At 39.8% G+C, this 21090-nt stretch overlaps 1 protein-coding gene and 1 long non-coding RNA gene across 2 annotated transcripts in view; one reads left to right on the top strand and one right to left on the bottom strand.

The window, feature by feature from the left end:
• The window catches only part of LOC134064343 (uncharacterized), a 190387-nt gene that overhangs the window by 90716 nt on the left and 78581 nt on the right, over positions 1-21090 (top strand). The gene's annotated exons all lie outside the window — the stretch shown is intronic.
• LOC134064340 (serine/threonine-protein kinase 32C-like) overlaps positions 1-21090 on the bottom strand; it is a 247095-nt gene that overhangs the window by 180537 nt on the left and 45468 nt on the right. The window contains exon 3 of the mRNA XM_062520260.1: positions 15366-15517. Coding sequence (XP_062376244.1) covers positions 15366-15517 — 152 coding nt within the window. The remainder of the gene's footprint in view (positions 1-15365; positions 15518-21090) is intronic.

The following is a 21090-nucleotide window of genomic DNA, read 5'->3' as shown; positions in this document are numbered from 1 at the left end:
CTCACTCTCACACACACACACACACAATCACTCACTCACTCACTCACTCACTCACTCACTCACTCACTCACTCACTCACTCACTCACTCACACACTCACACACTCACACACTCACACACACACACACACACACACACACACACACACACACACACACACACACACACAACCATCTCTCTACTGGCCTTATTTTTGCAGGTTTACACTTTCTGACCTTGAATTTTTGCTAAGCTGCTGGAAACTGGGACAGTCACACTCGTTTACACATTAAAACTGTACAATACATGCAGATCAACATGATTAAGTGTTCTTTAATTTGTAGAAATCACAGGTTGATAAGTCCTCTGACTGTCGTTATATTCAACAACCATGGGTTCCTCTCAACAAATGACAGATTATCTAAATTGAGTTATTTAAAAGTTATTTAACTGTCAAAGACAAGATCAGATCTGAAAGACCAGCAAAACCTTTGGCTAAAACAAAAAAATGGCTGTTCTAGTCACACACTCAACTTGTGTAAATTTGAACTGCTTTCAGTGAAGTACAGTATGTCCATGAGTTGCACAGCTTCTGTCATTATGCTCTTGTTCATGCTGAAACCAGTGGCTGTCCTACACTCTTAAAACGAATGTGTTAAAAATCAACACATTTTTGTGTAAAGATGATTTCAACAAATGTTGTGCTAAATCTCTGCAATTTTCTGACAAAAATGCACAGAAGTTCCTTTTACTGTCTACAAGAAGTTCTACACAAAACTGTGTTAAATGCGTTCACCAATCAAATCGTCAGATGGGCCAGATTGCAGTGTGTCGAGAATCGAGAAGAACCTGCCTCTGTTTGAAGTCAACTCTTACGGTAAGTGTAATAATGTCGAGATTAACGTTACAATGTTTATCATTTACACTGCTTTATCTTAAATGAACACAATACGAATATATTAGTTTTACTAGGCTATGTTTTATAGCCTACTGAGAGTGTATCAGCACCTACTGAGAAGAATGTAGTGTTTAATCGCCCTAATCACCAGGCGATAATAGGGCTGTTATAATTAGGGCCGGGACTTTAACGCGTTAATAAAGATTAATTAATTATACGGAAATTAACGCGTTAAAAACATTGACGCATTTTAATCGTACTTATGTTTGCTCCGCGGAACGTCTCTCACTGGATGAGTTTCAGACGGACCGATTACACTGGAGCACCAGCTAACACGCATGAGTTCGGTCAAAGATCTGGCGCTCAATGGAAATGAATGGTAGAAACCTGTTAGCTTGCTAAGTCGCTAAGTAGCATGACGATTTTCTAGCCTCTAGGTAATGTCGTCATTCACATTAATGAGAGTAATGTTTATTTATAGCCTAGTTATCGTTATGGTTATCGTTCTTGGTGTGAACGGCCCTTATCTCTTAAGTGTTCTGTCAGTTATAACTGACAGAACTCTGTTCATACTTTAAAAAAATACGTTTAATTTACAAAAGTGCAATATGAAAATCTTAAACACAACGGACTGAGTAGCTAAGCTAAGTTGCTTTGGTACCTACTGAGAAATGAGTGGATCTGTTCTCGATGTCAGGTTCCTACGTCACAGCCCTCCGCCATATTGGAATGGGGGAAAGAACATCGTCTGACGCTAAATTGAATGGGTTCCTATGGCGGAGACGATGTTCTTTCCCCCATTCCAATATGGCGGAGGGCCACGTAGGAACCTGACATCGAGAATTGATTAAAATCCACATTGAGCTCTCTAGAATGCATTGACCAAACATCATTGCATTAAAATGACTAACGTCACCGTTAGCATGCTAGAGGAGTCGACCATATGGGGAGATACGGACACAGCAGATAGGTTTAAAAACCCAAACTCGGGGAAACTTTTATTTACTGTTAACTCGCAAGACAAGCATATCAAAGTTCGCGGTACATTCTGCACGTCATCAGAACACGACATAAACAGTATAACAAGGAGGCTGCGATTGTAACATTAGCGTTAAAGTGAACACGTAACGACTGGCTGTGAATAGGCCCTTCCCATGCTGAAGTCAAACACTTTACGCTTTGAAGCTTTGCTGCGTATCAGTTCATCCAGCGTATGCAAAAGCTATGGTGATACGGTTACAGTTCTTGAGGTAAGATTAATATTTCACGTGTATTTATATCTTCATGTTCCATGTAATCGTTGGCGATCATTGCCGTCACGTAGCTGCCTTGATTTGAGAGTAAAGTCAGTAGCCTAATCCTTAATATATAGCAGCAACTTCAGCTAGCTTCACCGAAGATCAAGTTGGTTTGATGTTGGATATTCGACAGAGATTCAAAATAAGGAACGGTCTTTCATTTCGGAGTATCCGAATGTCCAACATCAAACCAACTTGATCTTCGGTGCTAACATGTTAGCTAGCTGAAGTTGCTGCTGTGTATAGCAGGGGTCTCCTAACGTTAGGACTAACGTTATGTTCAGTTATCGTTTGCACAAGTTAGCTCTAGTAGCTGCCTTGATTTGAGAGTAGAGTTAAATGACGTTATGACTAGTGTTGTTTTTGGCGGCCTGTTTTGGTTTTAGTTTTAGTCTAGTCTTTGTGTCAAGCTGTCATTTTAGTTTTTATCAGTTTTAGTCACGTTCATACTCTTCTAGTCTAGTCAAGTTTTAGTCGACTAAAAGTATGAGCATTTTAGTCTTATTTTCGTCTAGTTTTAGTTGACGAAAACTAATGACTTTTAGTCTTGTTTTTGTCAATGAAAATTGGATTTTAGCATCTTTTTATTAATGCAATTCTATTTTAAGGGGTTGTTCCTGCATAGACTGGGTAAGACTGTTTTTAGTGGCAGGCACTATAGCACCAGCGAACTCTGAAACTATAGGACTGGATGAAATGTGCAGATAACGGTCTCCACTGATAAATATCACACTGGCTAACCTGGAAATGAGGTCCTATGTCCAAAATTCTGAACTACCCCTTTAATAGGAAATGATACATTTTGGTTAATTTTCATGGATTAAAAAATTACAAATATTACAGGTTACATAGGCACTGAACATTGACAGTGGAATCAGGTATGTTACACAGAGTTTGGTCTCCCCCTGTCACCATGAAAGGACTATTTGGAATATTCTGTAGACCTGCTGTTCCTTTTCTGAGAACAATTTAACTTAAGATCAAGTTGTCCTTAGGTTATTGAATGCTGTAAATGTGGATGCTATTTCACCATTAACTAGGTAGCCTAAGCGTGGTTACACACAACTGTCATCTTAATGCAGTGTTTTGTAGCCTATAAAACGCATTTCACGTTCATCACTCAGTTTTGGTAGGCTACAGGTCTATGCCTTGAGTGGTCGCTGCCCCTTTAAATGCGCGGGACTTTAAATTACGTTTTAACTCCATGCTGATTTTGTTGATGAACAGCACCGTCTTTGATTCAGTTTTTCTACCGTTTAAATAAACGACACACGCGCACTTGTGTGGTTGGTAAGGAATTGTTTTCAATAGTTTTCTTGCAATTCCCACACAACATTAGATAGCCTACTAAGTTTCCATTAAAAATGTGTCTATGATTAGAACTTCGTTGCTGATCGGTGGAATAATGTTATTATTGTAGGCTATATGACAGCGCCAGCATCAGCTGGACAGAAGCTTAGGCTACACACTAATCAAATCTGCAGTTGCCTGTTAACATTTTCATCTGAATTAGATCTAGGCCTATATGCAGAGGTGAGATAAGTAGCCTGGTGCAAAGTTGAACTGAGAGAGTTGCCAAGCTAACGGACTGAACGTAGCCTATATTTCTTAGCTTATATTAGCGATAACGATAGGCTATACATCTACCGCTCCTTTGCTACATGATCAAATATGATCAGATGAGTGACAGAAGCACCGGATACCAACAGGCCCACGCGAGAAACGCTGGTCCTCTGGTATGATAATCAGACCATGCAACCTGATGCGCCCCTGAAGTGAGACGCAGGAAACAGAAATACTGCAAAATAATAACACTACTAAACGACACAAAATAATGTTATAACATTCATGTCCTTCTGGTCTTCGAAAATGAAGAGAGATGTTAGCATGGTTTTTATTTTGTAAACCACATTTAGTCTCGTTTTTATTCGTCAACGATATTGCCTTATACATTTAATTAGTCATCGTCACATGGCCAGCATTTACGTTGCGTCTCGTCTCGTTATAGTCACGTGAAAAAAGTTCGTTGACGACGATATTTAGTCATAATTTTCGTTGACGAAAGCAACACTAGTTATGACTACATATTACTGCTACTGGACGAACTGATACCCAGCTGCTGACATCACGTGAAAATGGCTAATTATGTAAACTCCGGTGCCGCTACACTCACTTGATTTTACTAATCCATCAGCTGTTTTCCACAGGTGCATCAGATACACTAGCGATGGTAAACTGTGGGTCACAGACGACCAATTTATGCTGACAAAGTTGGTAGGCTATAAACGCTTTGTTGCGGAGCTGACTTTAAACTTATGAATAGAGTTCTGCCAGGTATACAGAACACTAAAGAGATAGGATCGTTCACACCAAGAACGATAACTAATAAACAAACACTCGTAAATGTTAATAACGACGTTAACAAGAGCTAGACAAGCTTGATGCTCAGCGACTTAGCTTTCTAATATCATTAATTTCCATTGAGCGCCAGCTAGTTCATGTTAGCTTTGGATAAGCTGCACTTGCACATACACAAGTAGGCCTACTAAAACTTCCACAATAACAGAAGCCACGAAACGTTCCATACCAAAACACCCAACTAATAATCACAAATTTTGTACTCTTCGCCTCCGGTTTGCCATACTTGTCCTATCGCTGTCCGCCAGTGTTGTTGAATTTTTCTGAAACTGGAAATAATCACTATGCATTATGGGATGCAGTATCTGAGAAGTGTGCAGTCGTTGCACGCTGGCGATTTTGACACCATTAGTAGAACATCCGGGGAACTTTTGCATACTGGTCAAATCTAATTTTTCACACACTGCATACTTCTTGCTAGGTTCACGTCAGTATCAGTATGCGACTAGTACTTAACACCCATTTCAAACAGTGATTTAGTACGCTGTGCTGCTGGTGACGGCTACTGCGTACTGGGGTGGGGGGTAGTGTGCAGTACACAGTGTATACTTGATCAGTATGCAGTATGTAGTAATTAGCAAGCAATTTCGAACACAGCCATTATTAAGGCCGGAGCAAGATACTTCATGAGAAGCCACTTCCTGGAACCCAAATCGCAAGAGGGGGGGTCAAAATCCCCCTTTATGCAGAGCAGAGGCAGAGACTGTTCCATTGAAGTCTATGGGCATAGATCAGAATTTCATATGCTAAGATCTTGGTTCTCTAGAGTTAGGAATGTGAATTTTGGGCACGGTTTCATGACCCTCAATCCCTTCTGACCACTTCAGGTAAATGTTTAGCATTTTTGAGCATTCCAGTCTGGAGAAAATCGACTTTATATCAGGTGTGCCCCTCTTGTTTATTCTGCTGAGGTTGGCCGGTTGCTACATACGCTCTACCTTGACAACACATTAGCCAGCCAGCTGAACCAAATCCTGATTTGTGCTAACGATGATCAGATATGGCGCTGGGGTGAGAGCAGCAGCATATTTCCCTTATTCCATTGATGTTTTTATTCAATTCCTTGAAAGTGTACATGCTTTGTGTGTGTTATTTTCCATATTAGAATTAATAAATGAAGAGTTCAGATGCAAAAGCCTCTTAGAAGGCTTGAAAGAGCAGCAAGATTATTTTGGAACATCATCAAGCAACTGATAGCGAAATGATAATCGAGTGCTTGATTTTATACACCTGTGGAAAGGGACCTGATGAAACCCATGAATACATCAATGACACGCCTCTTTATGCAGAGGAAATGATCCCCATTTTGCGCCCATAGACATGAACTACGACGAAATATCTTGCTCCACCTTAAAGAGACCCTATGCAACTTTTTCATAGTCATTAAATCGCTCAGAAATCGTTGTTTTGCTTGACTGACCAGTTTCATCGAAAACAGTAATATTTCCTCCCGCCCCCAGTGTCCCTATCCGCTATTGCAACCTTGCAGTTTCTGCAGGAGACGATCGCTCCTTGTTTACATCTGGAAATCTGAGACGCGTAAGGAACAAGTAGAACCACGCTTGCAATTTATATATTTATATATAGCCAATATATGTATAAATATACATGCTAAAGCTGTCAGGGAAGCTCTGCAGAGAAATATGCGAGCATAAAACGAGCGAAAATGAAAAACGAAACCGAAACCAGAGATCGCCAATCCTGCATAGTTTCTCTTTAAGGATCTTTATTGGTTCGGTTCAGACGACAACAAACCACAGTGGGCTGATGTGACCGTGCTGGTTGGCCCCGTGGATGGGAACGTAGGTTACGAATGTAACTATGGATCTGTGAGACCGAGGGATGACCGTCACTATCCTTGTCGCTCGGACCATTCTGAGGCGTTCAGGGATAGGAGACTGACCCGGGAGCATTCTCTGCTATTTATTAGTCGTTCTGCTTCCGGAGGTCATGGACATAGAATAGAAAATAGAATAGAATATATACTTTTTTGATCCCGTGAGGGAAATTCAGTTCTCTGCATTTAACCCAATTTAACCGAATTAGTGAACACACAGCACACAGTGAACACACAGTGAGGTGAATCACACAACCCAGAGCAGTGAGCTGCCTGCCCAACCAGCGGCGCTCGGGGAGCAGTGAGGGGTTAGATGCCTTGCTCAAGGGCACTTCAGCCGTGGTGGACTGGACATGACTATTTTGACATATGGTCTCGGTGATAGGCAGAACTAAGGTGATCATTCCTTTTTAGACCGTAGTGACGGTCAGAGTAAGGTCGAAACAGATATTTTGTTACAAAAAACGAACGTCGGTAAGAGCATGGTGTGCAAGCTATGCAACAAGGAATTCGCACCACAGCACATCAAGCCTTAAGTATCACCTCAGTGCAAAACATAGCAGCTAGCGTGGACAAAGTCTGTTATGGTTTGTGAAGCAAGAGAGATGTTTTCTAATAGGCTAGTCAGGGTTTCCAATGCTCTGAATGTACTTGAAAGTAGTGTGATACTCCAGACACTTGAGGGAAACTTCCGAGCTCTATTTATTAAACTTAAAGGTCCCAGAGAGTTTTCATGAATTATGAGAGGTTGTGCATAAACAAAGAGCTATCATGAACATGAGGCATGGTTGTGCCCTCCTTCATATGGAAATCTTGAACTTAGAAATAGACACTAAAAAACGGGCGATTCAGCAAAACTGCTTGCTTGTGATGTCAGACCTCGCAAAGCCATTGAAGTTCAATTGGGGTTGCCAAAGAGGGCGCCATTTAGTCAAACAGACCATTTCAATACCCAGCCTAAATATATGGTTTTAATTAGTCTTGTAAAATTGCAATTGAGTTTATTTTTTAAAATCAAAGTTGAATATATACTATTTTAACATCAGAGAACACAGTGCAATACTCAATTCATCCATTCTCTGGGACCTTTAATAGCAACCGAGTTGCTGTTACAGCCACAACTCAAGCTTATAACAGAGTAATTCACCGCACCTAATTCTATGTCTAACTTCACTCTCGGAACCGCACACACACTGCACCCCCCCCAGTTAGGAGGCTTGATTATCATCTGAGACATGTCCACACACTTTCTGATGTATCCTGCCATCGTTCAACATGAAGATATGCACTTCTGTGTGCCCATGTGTGAAATATAGTTCCCCCTGTATAGCGTGAAGAGGTGTTTCTCAAGACTGTTAGATATTTTGAAGCGCACCTCCACACGTAATAGAGAAGAAAGACAAAATCGTTAATTTAAAAAAATGTTGCAGACATTTTACTAATTTATTTATTAACTTATTTATTTAGTGATTCTGAAATCCATAAAATGAGATAAAAAGGTTTCATTGTATTAGTGATATTTCTAATAAAAAAAATATGGTGAATGCATCTGGTTTGTCTGTGATGTTTTCTATGCTAGAAATTACAGTAATACTTACAGCATATTGTAGTAGTAAATGTAGTAATTCAAGTTGACACACGTGTTGATTTTGTGTAAGAATAGCGCAAAAGTGTGATATGCACTTCTGTGTGCCCATGTGTGAAATATAGTTCCCACTGTATAGCGTGAAGAGGTGTTTCTCAAGACTGTTAGATATTTTGAAGCGCACCTCCACACGTAATAGAGAAGAAAGACAAAATCGTTAATTTAAAAAAATGTTGCAAACATTTTACTAATTTATTTATTAACTTATTTATTTAGTGATTCTGAAATCCATAAAATGAGATAAAAAGGTTTCATTGTATGATTAGTGATATTTCTAATAAAAAAAATATGGTGAATGAATCTGGTTTGTCTGTGATGTTTTCTATGCTAAAAATTACAGTAATACTTACAGCATATTGTAGTAGTAAATGTAGTAATTCAAGTTGACACACACGTGTTGATTTTGTGTAAGAATAGCGCAAAAGTGTGTTACAAAAAAATGACACAAATTCTGTGTAACACAATGTGACACAAGTGATGTGTTAGAAATAACGCAAAATGTGTACTCCCTATCTGCACACAGAGATGTGTTAAAAAACAACGCAAGTTGGGCTATTTTCAACACATTCGTTTTAAGAGTGTAGCTTGTATGAGAGACCAGTTTGAGAGACAATTCATGGAGTGATTGACTTTAGTTATTGCGTTGTGCACTATTCCCAGCTCCCCCCCTCCAGTAGGGAGACCTGAGGTAAACCTACCACCAATTTCTCCTCCTTCTCAACAATCACTGTATGTTAGACCTCAGCAGCTAGCACAGGCACCTGCACAAAGTGTGCCCAGTTCCCACACGGTGACATGTTATTGACTTGACGTGCAACTGAGCAATAGAAAACTAGTAGGTGCAAGGAGGAGTGCGTAAGTGACTGAGCAGCATAAGTCAAATGGAATTACCACAGGCAGCTCTCTGATGACAACCCCCTCTGGTAGTTTGGCTATATGTGTGTGAAATGTGAGCAATGGCTTGTTGTAGGTAAAGAACATTGTCAGAATCCACTTTATTATTCTGCAGTTCCATTGTGTGATCAGTGTGTTAGGCTGTTTGTTGCAGCTGAATTGTTCTTCATTTGGTTGCTTAAATACCGTAATTTCCAGACTATAAGCTGCGGCTTTTTTCCCATGCTTTGAACCCTGCGGTTTATACAACAGTGCGGATAATCTGTGTGTTTTTACAGCTAACGGCCACTGGGGGGGCTTCTCAACCTATGGATATTACCGGTTACGGTCCAACACCTGCGGCTTATAGTCCAGTGCGGCTTGTATACGTACATCTTTGTTTTTTCCCCTAAATTTCGCTAGTGCGGCTTACATTTACAAACATAGGCCAAGAATTTGTAGTATTCATTTTGAGTAAAATACAAATTATTTTGCTGTTTCAATGTCAGTTTCGGTTGGCTATTACATAATGCACTAATTGTTACATTCTTTAAAAAAATGTATTACATATTGCGATCAAGAATTTTATCACATAAGGATACGTTCAGACTAAGGGTATGTTCAGACTTAGCGTCTTTTTCTGACAAAAGAAGTTGTGCAGACCGTTTTCTCATCTTGAAAAAAAAATCTGCCAGCGTTTTTATTGCAAGAGCAGCCGGAAGCGTTTTTCATTGCGATAGGCAAAGTGACTAACGTACGTGTGGACATAAAATATTGCGAAAGAGAAAAATGGGGTTGACTATTGCTTTTAATATGTTGTGACAAAGTTGTAAAGTCATGTCAAACATTTCCCAAAAGCTCAGACACCTAAAACGAGTCTCTCAACCGCTGTCACCTTCCCCATTTTTACCTGTTGTCATGGAAAACCACAGGTCTTGTTAATCCGCTTGTGATTGGTCAGTTGTAAAAAAGACAGCATGACGTAAGGCATTTTTCCACCAGAAGTTGAACATTTCTCAACTGTAAAACAGACGCCGGCAGCTGAGAAAAAGACGCTTAGTCTGAACGTACCCTAAGCGTCTTTTTCTCAGCTGCCGGCGTCTGTTTTACATTATAACCCTATGGAGTAGAACGTGTTTTCAAAAAAGTTGCCGGCTTCTTTTAAAACGCGACGGCAACCGTCTTTTTTCTGCAGCTCGAAGTCGAGAAATGTTCAACTTCTTGCGGAAAAACGCCTTACGTCATGCTGTCTTTTTTACAACTGACCAATCATATGAGGCTTAACGAGACCTGTGGTTTCCCATGACAACAGGTAAAAAGTGGAGAAGGTGACAGAAAATCGGTTGAGATACTTGTTTTAGGTGTCCGAGGGAAATGTTTGACATGGATGAAAAATCCTTCTATCTTAAATAAAGAGAAATACATTTCTTATAAAAATAAACTAACACAGATCATAAGAAAGAGCAAAAGAAGTCATTATACAGATCTCTTACAAGCTTCACAGGGGGACTGTAGGAGGTCATGGAATGTGTTGAATGAAGTTCTCAACAGGAGACGTAAACTCACTGTTTTGCCTGATCTTGTTGATGCGAAAGTTGATCTTGCACAGAGCTTTAATACTCATTTTGCCTCAATAGGTGTAAATCTGTCTAAAAAGATAAGTCAACCCCAGGGTGTTACATACAAGCAGTTTCTTTCTGGTAGCTACATCCATTCATTTTATATGAAACCAACTGATAGCACTGAACTACTCAAGATCATCATGGACTTGAGGAGCTCATACACTGCTGGTGTAGATGGAACATGCAGTAATATCATGAAAGCTATTGCCGACATTATTGTAGAGCCACTGGCCCATTGTATTAACCTTTCTTTACTTACTGGTGCTGTACCCAAAATGACTAAAATAGCCAAGATAATTCCAATTTTTAAATCAGGTGACAGAAATGATATGAGCAACTACCGGCCCATATCAATCCTACCCACTTTTTCCAAAGTAATGGAGAAAGTAGTATACAATAGACTCAGTGGCTATCTTGATAAACTAAGTATCCTTGTCCCCTCTCAATACGGTTTTAGAAAAAAGAGTACAACCTGTATGGCAATACTTGACTTAGTAGAACAAATTCATGACTGCACTGAAGAGGGCAAGTATGGTATTGGTATTTTCTTGGACCTATCAAAAGCCTTTGACACCATTGACTTTGATATCTTGCTGGATAAATTACATCACTATGGTATCAGAGGTTTAGCACTTGAATGGTTCAGAAGTTATTTATATGAGCGGGAACAGTATGTCCATGTAAATGATCATAACTCTACCTATAAGCCCATAATCTTTGGGGTTCCCCAGGGTTCTATTTTGGGGACACTCTTATTTATTCTCTATATAAATGATTTTGTAAATTCCTCTAAAATATTCTATAAAATAATTTTTGCTGACGACACAAATTTGTTCACATCTTACAGGAGCCCTCTTATTTTACAAGACATAGTGAACTCTGAGTTAACCAAAGTGGACTCCTGGTTTAACCCTTTATAGGGCACTCATTGAAATCTTTGGAAATTCAAAATTTTAACTTCAGAAAGTTAATGGGGGATGTTTCAGGACATAAAAAAAAAAAAAAAATCAATATTTTTCATCTTGGCATAGCAAATCATGGTCAATGAAGTTATCATATATATGTCCTTGCCCGTCTGGGGGGGAAAAAAAATAGAGGGTGAATTTGAAAAAAAAAATCTCCAATCAACACCATAATTGACACAGAGCATCCTCAGCTGATGCCTCACCAACCCATTTCAGTTTTTTCTTCGGAACTTTTACCGTTCGCCCGTAACAGCCAATTTTGCCCATTTTTGCCAATTTTGCGAAGCCGCCAGACAGAAAGTGAGCTTATATCTCAGCAACCCCTGCATGTATCAAAACCAAACTTGGTACATGGACTCGTGTACCAAGTATCTTTTTAATATAATTAAATGGCATGAATGGCATACACAGGTGCCTAGTACTATGAATGCTATACTCCTATGTACCAGTGTATAAAAACCGAAAAACAACTATAATCACTAAATTACCACTTATATTTGCTCATAATTGTGTTTTATCACTAACCAGTATTGAGTCATTAAAATAAATGCACACAGTACTAGGTCTCACACTTACAATAAGCACCTGTGTGCCATTTAATTATATTTTAAAAAGATACATAAACCAGGCATATGTCTAAAAATGGACACTTGTGCCACTTATGTGAATAGGGCGTATGATCAAATATAGTGCATTTAGTTTTTAGCCAAACAATAAGCTCATTTTTAAAAATGCTATGCAAATAACAACAATCTCAATCTTTAACACAACTATTCAACCAAATAATGTGGGAGTTACATCAACTTACAATGTTCAGTTTTGATGCTATTATGATAGTTGTGGGATGAGCCAGGTTCAAAAACCTAAAATATGTGATTTCTGCCAGATGGTTGTGTTTGAGGTGCTGTAGTCCACTGCTAATTGGTCAGATGCTATGATGTCAATATTTGTAAGATAGCTTGATCTTCCCTAATTGGCTGAGAGAAAACCACATGACTCTACAACTCCAAATGGAGGCAGGGGGAGGGAATTTTCAGTGTGTGCGGAAGTGACTACATATGGTTATTTGCCCCATAACAGACTGTCATTAAATGTCAGCAAAACAAATTTCATGCTATTTAAATCTAACAAAAAGATGATTCATACTGGTCACTGCCTCATTAAAATTAATGGGCAGGAAATAAAAAGAGTGCATGCCACTAAATTCCTTGGGGTCCATATTGACGACTGTGTCAACTTTAAATGTCATATTGACCATCTTGTAAACAAACTGTCCAAGTATGTTGGCCTGTTTTACAAGATCAGACACTTCCTTCCACTGTCTGCCCTTCTCACATTATACAAAACTCTCTTTGAACCTCATCTTAACTACTGCAATGCGATATGGTGCAACACCTTTACCAGCCATCTTACCAAACTAGTGTCTTTGCAAAAGAAAGTCATACGGGCTCTGTCCTGGTCAGAGATAAATTCCCCCACCCATCCCCTATTTCATCGTTTCCAGTTATTAAAACTGGCTGAGCTAAATGTTTATCATAATGCCTGTCTTATGTTTCAAATTGTCAATAGGCTCAACCCTAGATTAAGTAGTCTTGTTCCAATCTCCAGTCCCCAGCACACATACCCAACTAGAACTAAATCACAAATCTCAGGAAAATTGCGCCGAAAATTGCGCACTAGTATGAGTGTTGTCTGTAGGGGGCCGCAGATTTGGAACAGGATTGATGATGGCCTTAAGGTGTTGCCCTCTATCTCCAACTTCAAAAAACAACTAAAAAATAATCTTTTACTAACCTATATCTAGTATAAATATTGTCACTTCATGGACCGCTGGGATGTATGTGTATGATTGTAATGTAAGAATGTATGTTAAGTGTTTTGGTGCACTATGTATGCTTTACTGTACCACTACCTTCCCTATGATCTTTGGGCCCCCGCCTATAAGCTTCCCTAGCTTCTTTGGGGGACCCATTCACTTTACCCATTTTAAGTTCAAAACCCTACTGTAATATTTGTTTGAAACTAAACTAAACTAAAACTAAAACTAAACTAAAACTTCACAACTTTGCCCTAACATACTTAAAGCAATAGTCAACCCCATTTTTTTCTTTCGCGATGTTTTGTGTCCACATGTACGTTAGTCACTTTGCCTATCGCAATAAAAAATGCCACCGGCTGTTTTTGGAATAAAAACGCTTAGTCTGAATGTAGACGCTTAGTCTGAATGTAGCCTAATGCAGCAGATTATTACAAATTGTGGTAATTATTACATAATTGCGTGCACATTTATTACATTATCACATAATGCAGTGTTATTACATAATGCGGTGTTACAAGGCGGCCCAGGTTCAATTCCCACAAATTGCAACAATTTTGAAGGTGCATTTCTCACAGCTTAATCGATCTAGTTATCTAAAGATAGAACGTTAGGCTAACTATTAGTTACATGGTTCTCACTTTAGATTGGGGGACTGCAGAATTTACTACAAGTAGCTAAGAAATGGCTTGTTAACTGTTAGCTACATTGTTCTCGTTTTAGATTGCTGCTTGTTAACACTTACAAGCTACACGTTAACTGTTAACAACTATGCTTGTAAGTAACTTAAAGGCTGCTTATTAACACTTACAAGCTGTATGTTAACAGTTAGTTAATGTCATTAAAGGATAACACCAGTTAACTAACTGTTAGTAAATAATTGTTAACTGCTTAATATGCACTGTTAATAGCTAATAAGCACATATTATTCTAAAGCGTTACCCTTACAACTTCTGCTGATATTGATTATGCATATAGGTAGAGAAATACATGAGATCGTTGGTCTTCTTGGAATTTTGAGAATTCATTGTATTTGGACCTCAGATTACTTGCAGTACCCCGGCATTACCACAAGGAAATGGTTGTACGTCGGGTTGGAACCTGACGTGGATATAAGCACTTTTCCACGTCAAAGACGGTCTTTATAAATCTGAGCGTTGGCATGGATTTGAGCGTATGCACAGTCTTAGATCAAATCTGTGCTTAAAGGGATAGTTCAGGTTTTAAGACACGAAGTTATATGGGTTCCCTGTCAGCAACGTTGTGCATCAGCACTGACTTACCCCCCGACAGCGTCCTGTGAGCCGAGATCCAGCCGTTTTTTGATCGTTTCTGATGCCGGACTATTTTCTTCAGCAAGTTTCTGGGGTCACGAAAGTAAAGTGTTTTTCTTCTCAAAACCATATGCGTTCAACAGAGTGATATATTTGCACCACAAAAACGTTGTCCAGCTGTCAGTAGCGCGCAGTGATAGGAATCGCGAAAAATAAGTAAGTGATAACGAGGTTTGAATTTTTCCTGGACAACATTTTTGTGGTGCAAATATATCACTCTTTTGAACGCATATGGTTTTGAAAAGAAAAACACTTTACTTTCGTGACCCCAGAAACTTGCCGGACTACTTTCTTCAGCATCAAAAACCGGCTGGATCTCGGCTCACAGGACGCTGTTGCGGGGTAAGTCAGTGCTGATGCACAACGTTGCTGACGGGGAACCCATATAACTTCGTGTCTTAAAACCCGAATTATCCCTTTAAGAACGTTTTGTAAATGAGGCCCCTGGCATCAGTAACAAAGAGGGGTGGGACTTTGCAATAAATTGAGGATGATAGAATATAATCTAGTCTAAAAATGTTTTTACTCCGTAAAAATACATGCAAAGACAGGAATGAATGTATCAGTCCATGCTCAGTAGTCACTTCTCCTATGTCTGATACATGCATACTTCTCATACTATCTGTTTTACAACACATGCAGAGCACAAAAAGTATTAAGTGAAAAACACAAGATAGTCACCAGAGATTTACTAAAAAAACATGTTCAATTTCCTGTAGGATCTCTAGCTCTCTAAAGACGTTTCGGACCTCATCTCGCTCTATGCACTGGTGTTTGTTCATATACTTCATGGCATACATCTTCTCTGTGTCCTTCTTCTGAACAATGCATACCTGTGAAGAAGACATAAAAGTGCCATTAAAATCACAATCCACATGGTAAATGTATTCTATGGCCAAGATAGGCTGACAAGTTTGGCTAGTCTGTGTTCTCAACCAAATAAATAAATAAAGTAAATAAATAAATGTTCTTCCTCAAATGCTAGGGGGAGGAAGTATTTGACCCCTATTTTAAATTCCCATAGGAGCAGGAGGATTTCTTTTATATGTTTTTATTTTTAAAGGCCAGCTATTTCATGGATCCAGGAGGATATTATGCATCTAATAACCTTACTGGAAAAAGCACCATGTTAATCTCTAGCTATGGTGAAGGGTATGTGATGATGTGGGGCTATTTTAATTCCAAAAGCCAAAGGAACTTTATTAGGATGCATAATATCCTGGATCCATGAAATAGCTGGCCTTTTAAAATAAAAACATATAAAAAATCCTCCTGCTCCTATGGGAATTGTATCAAATACATGTTCTCCCCACTATATGCACACACTGTACACAAACGCACACCGTGATTGTCTCCAAGATCATCCTTGGAAGCGTGGAGGCTTGGCCTATTTGGTGCACAGAAGATGCCTGGCGAAATTCACAAGTTCACAAAAGGTTGGTATCTAATGAACACCTTTACACATTCAAAAGTTTATGAAGAGTAAAAAAAAAAAATTGAATACAATGTTGAGAGAGACTGACCCTGACCCTTAGCAAACAAGAGATTTCGCCTTCTTTAGGAAGTTAACTAGTTGCACGTTTGCGGTAAGATGCAGTTAGGTGCTGTGAATCAAAGAAATGTGTTAACCCTTTAGGCGCCAAAGTCGCCACATTGCGACATCACGTATTACTGAATAAAACAGCAGTTCTCAGAGTAGAGTGCTAAATCTCAAACATACTCCCCACCACTAGTTGGCAGACATCCCGTACTTCGACCCGAGAGCACAAGGACGTCATGTTTCAATGCAAAATGTTCGAGGAAATCCCACTCAAACTCGTGGATGAGAAACCGGAGATAGTTAGCCACAGAGCTAGTTAGCTGAAGCAGTATTACTGGATTAAGCACGATTTTAAACTAAATGACAAGCAAAATGTTTACATGTACTGACGTGATAGGTCTCCTTTTCGCCGATTCTGATTCTGAAGGAGAAAATCTGACTTTGGGAGATGACGGTTGGTCGTTTAGCAAGCCTGATAGCCACTTTGCGTCTTTGCCTAGTAAATTACTATATGAGGCAACCTGTGGAGATGTTAGGTAAAGCGAGGAAAATGCACAAGCACAAGCACAAGCACAAGCACAAGCACACACACACACACACACACACACACACACACAGACACACACACACACACACACACACAACCATTTGCCCGACATAGATGAGAGTATTCATGGATGTGTTAGACGTGGCAGGAGTGGTGAGAATAGCGCAGGGACCAGCGTTAACACTAGAAGTGCCAAGCGCCGGTCATTTGACCGCTGACGCGTATTACTAGAAGCGCCGTGTAGGTTTGACCTAGATATACCTAGAACTGCCGGGCTGCGGTCTTTTGACCGCAGTGATTACAAAAAAAATCTTTTCACTCGATTAAATTCCAGGACCCTACGTTCACGACTTTTCCTAAATACGCGTGTTTTGTCACCCAGAATTTTTACATGATCAAAAGCACACCGGTACAAGCTAGTTTAGAGCTATTTTGCGCTCACTTATGTGACAACACTATGTTGTCTCGCGTTCGGCCATGTTTGTCCAGGCTGCTATTCTCTTTTCTCAAAGCAGATGTCGCAAGGTTTTCCTGTCAGTCGGGCATGAGAATAATATTTTACCATAACACATGTGCAATATGTATTATATATGTGATTTATTTTAATAACTATTTTTCATTTACATAGCATAGTCTATGGAGGTGATTTACAGTGGTAAAATGCGAGTTTGTTTTGAAAAAGTTGCGACGTTGTTCTGTAAGGCAGGCCTACATGTGTAAACAATGTTTTCAGCTGAAATTCGCCGTAGCCTATTTATGTACGTAGGGCGCGTATGCCTATGTACATTCTTAGTTGTATATCTTCTCTTCCACTTGTAGGCTATCTTTTAAAGCTCAGACTAATGTATAAGCATTTTCTTACATATTTGCTGGACTGACTGAGTTACGTTGCGTCAAACACCTATCCTATTTCCAATCTTGAGGTTACCAAAATGTGAAGTGGCGCAGGGTTAACTCCCTTGACTATTACGCAGGAGGCCCGGGTTCAGAACTCGGCACGAGCGAAATCTTGTAGCTCATTTTGACTGAATTCACTGACCGTTTTCAACATCGACGAACAATTATTTTTTGTTAATGGTTTTTAATAACAAACTATCTGAAATAAACGGATGAATCACAATACTGTTTACCATTAACGAAAAATAATTTCGCCAGCCAATAATTTTCTAAGCCAAATTGAGCCGCCATCTGACAAACTTTGGCTAAGCCAGTTAGACTTTTTGCATCTAAAGATAATTATATCATAGAGACACACGCGAAAAATAAACGTTAGCCTATAAACGATTCCCACTGGATACACCACATCAGTATTGTGCTCGTTGCTACGATAGGCTACACAGGACTCAGTTGCATGTTCTGTAGACATGAAGTGGCAACTAAAGCCACTATCAGCCATGAAAACTTTGGCGGCTGCAGCAGCATTTAGGTTTTGGCTGAGCCAGCTAGCCAGCCACTAACTTCATAAGCCAGCCGTTATTCTCAAAGCAAATGGCTTCGGGGTCTATACATAACACACTGCAAACATAGCCTATTTGAAACCGATCATTCCCCCTCCCCCATACACGTCTAACCAGTTCACGGAGTGGGGGGAGATCGTTTTGCTACGTGTGGACATGATCTTAGGCTACAGACATCACTGCGGCATTGACAGCCTCACAGCCTCCCCATCCCCATTACAACTTACCGCCACTAGGTGGCAGTACAGTCCGCTGTAGCATTGCTGCGGTGTGATTGATACTGTAGCCCAGTTCTACTCATTCAATAGGCGGCCAGGAAGCAACTTCTAGTGGCCCAGCCCATATAGTATATTTCGGAAATGCCAACAGAAATCCCTAGGAGCCTAGTCACCTACAGACTGCAACACTACAACTCTTTTATTGTTTTGTTTTTTCGGGTGTTTGTCAATTCAGTCTGGCACTCTGAAAATCTTCGCAAGGCTCTGTACTTCGAAAAAGACGAGCATGAACTAACTAACTATTTGTCATAGTTCAAAATTGCCATTAACACAAGCAGCAGATTGAAATAACACTTTGTTTCATTCGAGAGTTTGACAACAGTGAGGGTGATTAGCACTATGCAAACAAGTTTTATTGAGTTAGACTGCGTCTCTATCATAGTTCCGTAATCTGACATATTTCCTCATGAATGTAATTCTGTAATTTCTCTTTGGATAGCTATCTATCTATCCAAGGGCGTCGGTTTATTTTCAGGGGACAAAAACACTATTTTACAGCTTGGTTTGATAAGTGCTGGGGACATACATTTTATATGATCTTAACGATGTTGAGGACTTGTTGCGTTTCTGACTCTGCTGCGCCGTTGCCACCAGAACCAGTTTTAAACGCACGTCTAGGCTATATTTAGGTTAGGCTACTTTATCAGCTTCGTACTTAAATGGCTCATTCCGAGGAGAATGAAGGCTAGTTCGCTGGCTTCTATCATGTCCTCAGGACTCGGCTCGCGAAAAAAAAAAAAACGAAACCAGAGCCAGAGTGATGCTGAAATCGCGTAGGCCTACCGGTCTGTGTCCAAGTAGTTCATTCTAACTCCACGAAAATTACCACCGCTGGTTAGTTTGCTTTGCTTTGTGGAGTAATCCATAAGGATTGGTGAATATGTAGGCTTCAGACCTACTTTCTCGGGGGGCAGAGACATTTTTCAAGGTGGTGTAGGCCCTGAAATACAGTAGCCAAAGCATAAATATTTTAATCGTAGTTCCGTGGGCTATTCGAATTGCGCTCTGATTAGCGGAGGACGGGAGCAGTGAATCTAAATATTGGTTGTTTATCGAAGAACAGTAGCCTACCATGCCTTACCATTATCTTTGATATTTCAGTGCATGGTTTTGAATATTTTAACAGTTGCCAAAAAATATAAGGGATTCAGTCAGTCGAGTTAATTTGATATTCGCGGCATTAACTTGAAACGCACGATCAAAACGTGTTGTTTCTGCGTAGACAGGCCCTCGGCTACACTTGACATGCAGTTGTGTTCTGTTCTCAGAGCATATGCTTTCTCTGTCTATGATCTGCAGCTTTTTTCACGAACTGCTGGCTTCCTGGACAGAAAATTCAGCTACTGAGCAGCGAAGTTGCCGATGCGATGCGTGCTTCTCAAGTCTGAAAATTTGCAGCACGATCGAATGGTATTATGGAACCATGGACTGAAAGAAAAATAAACTAGCTAAAGGTTTCCCCAATCAGGAAATACATCTTAATTTAAATTTAAATTCTTAATTTAAATACTTCTTAATTTAATCCCACTGTCAACTCAAATTGGTGAGGGTTCTGTTACATCTGCGATCAAGTGATTTGAAACATAGAAAATATTATAACGATTAGTCTAGTCTTTGACTTTTGAGTGGTTTTCCAAGCATTTGCCGTGCCGACTGAGGCATTCCATTCAGATGGCTAGCCTACCTCAAAGCGAGCCATCTGTGTTGGAAGCTAACTGTACCATCCCCCCTCTGTGAGCTGACCTCTGTGCCTTAGAAGACTAATTAAAAAAATCCCCCACCCCCCCAGAGCAGTTTCACACATCATTAGCAATCTTATGTTGAGTGTGCGTCTGCAACAGTGAGCCTACTCCTTTTCGGCTTTTGGAAACAGCAGCGTCATTTTTTGCCGGGGACCGGGTAGGCTACATGTCTCCACCACTTTTTTTATGACGAACGATTTTGTCCCCACCACTTTTTAAATGTTTATCAATTCATCAAAAAAAGTTGGTGCCCACTGCAGATAAACCTATTGTGATCGACAATGCATAATGGACCGAAATAGCCGTGTTGTCTACCTGCAACAATGTAGGCCTTTTCCAAAAACAATTTCAGTTACTTTAACTGGAAGTGAAAGCCAGGGGTATTTAAGTATCTTTGCCTCGGTCTTGTCTTGGTCTTGCCGTATCTGGTCGACAAAGTGGTCGGGAGATTTGCAACAAATAACAAACAACACATTTCTGGCGTAGCCTAGTGTTTGCAGAAAGAAAAACAAATCAGGTTCGCGGATAGAACTCAGTCAGATTAGCGCGATAAGGCATTGAACATTTTGACATTTTTTTAAATAAAATAGCCTACATGTAAAATATTTCTCTCACATCTGTCTTCCTATGTGTAGAAATGTGTTCAACTACTGACAACAAAATACGTTCGTTTAAGCTATAGGCTATTGTGTCAGCGCAACAATGCAATAGGCCTACATTTTTAAAAAGTTGTCCATCCACCGTTGATGCAATCATTTTTCTGCATAAGAACATAGCCCAAACTTTCATAGGTAGATTATACCAATAGATCTCATGTTGCAGTTAAGTAGCCTATAGGTAGC

This window comes from Sardina pilchardus, chromosome 18 (assembly GCF_963854185.1).
Source record: "Sardina pilchardus chromosome 18, fSarPil1.1, whole genome shotgun sequence".
Classification (NCBI taxonomy): domain Eukaryota; kingdom Metazoa; phylum Chordata; class Actinopteri; order Clupeiformes; family Clupeidae; genus Sardina; species Sardina pilchardus.
Note: the sequence above shows the minus strand (reverse complement) of the source record. Positions and strands in the feature narration are given on the sequence as shown.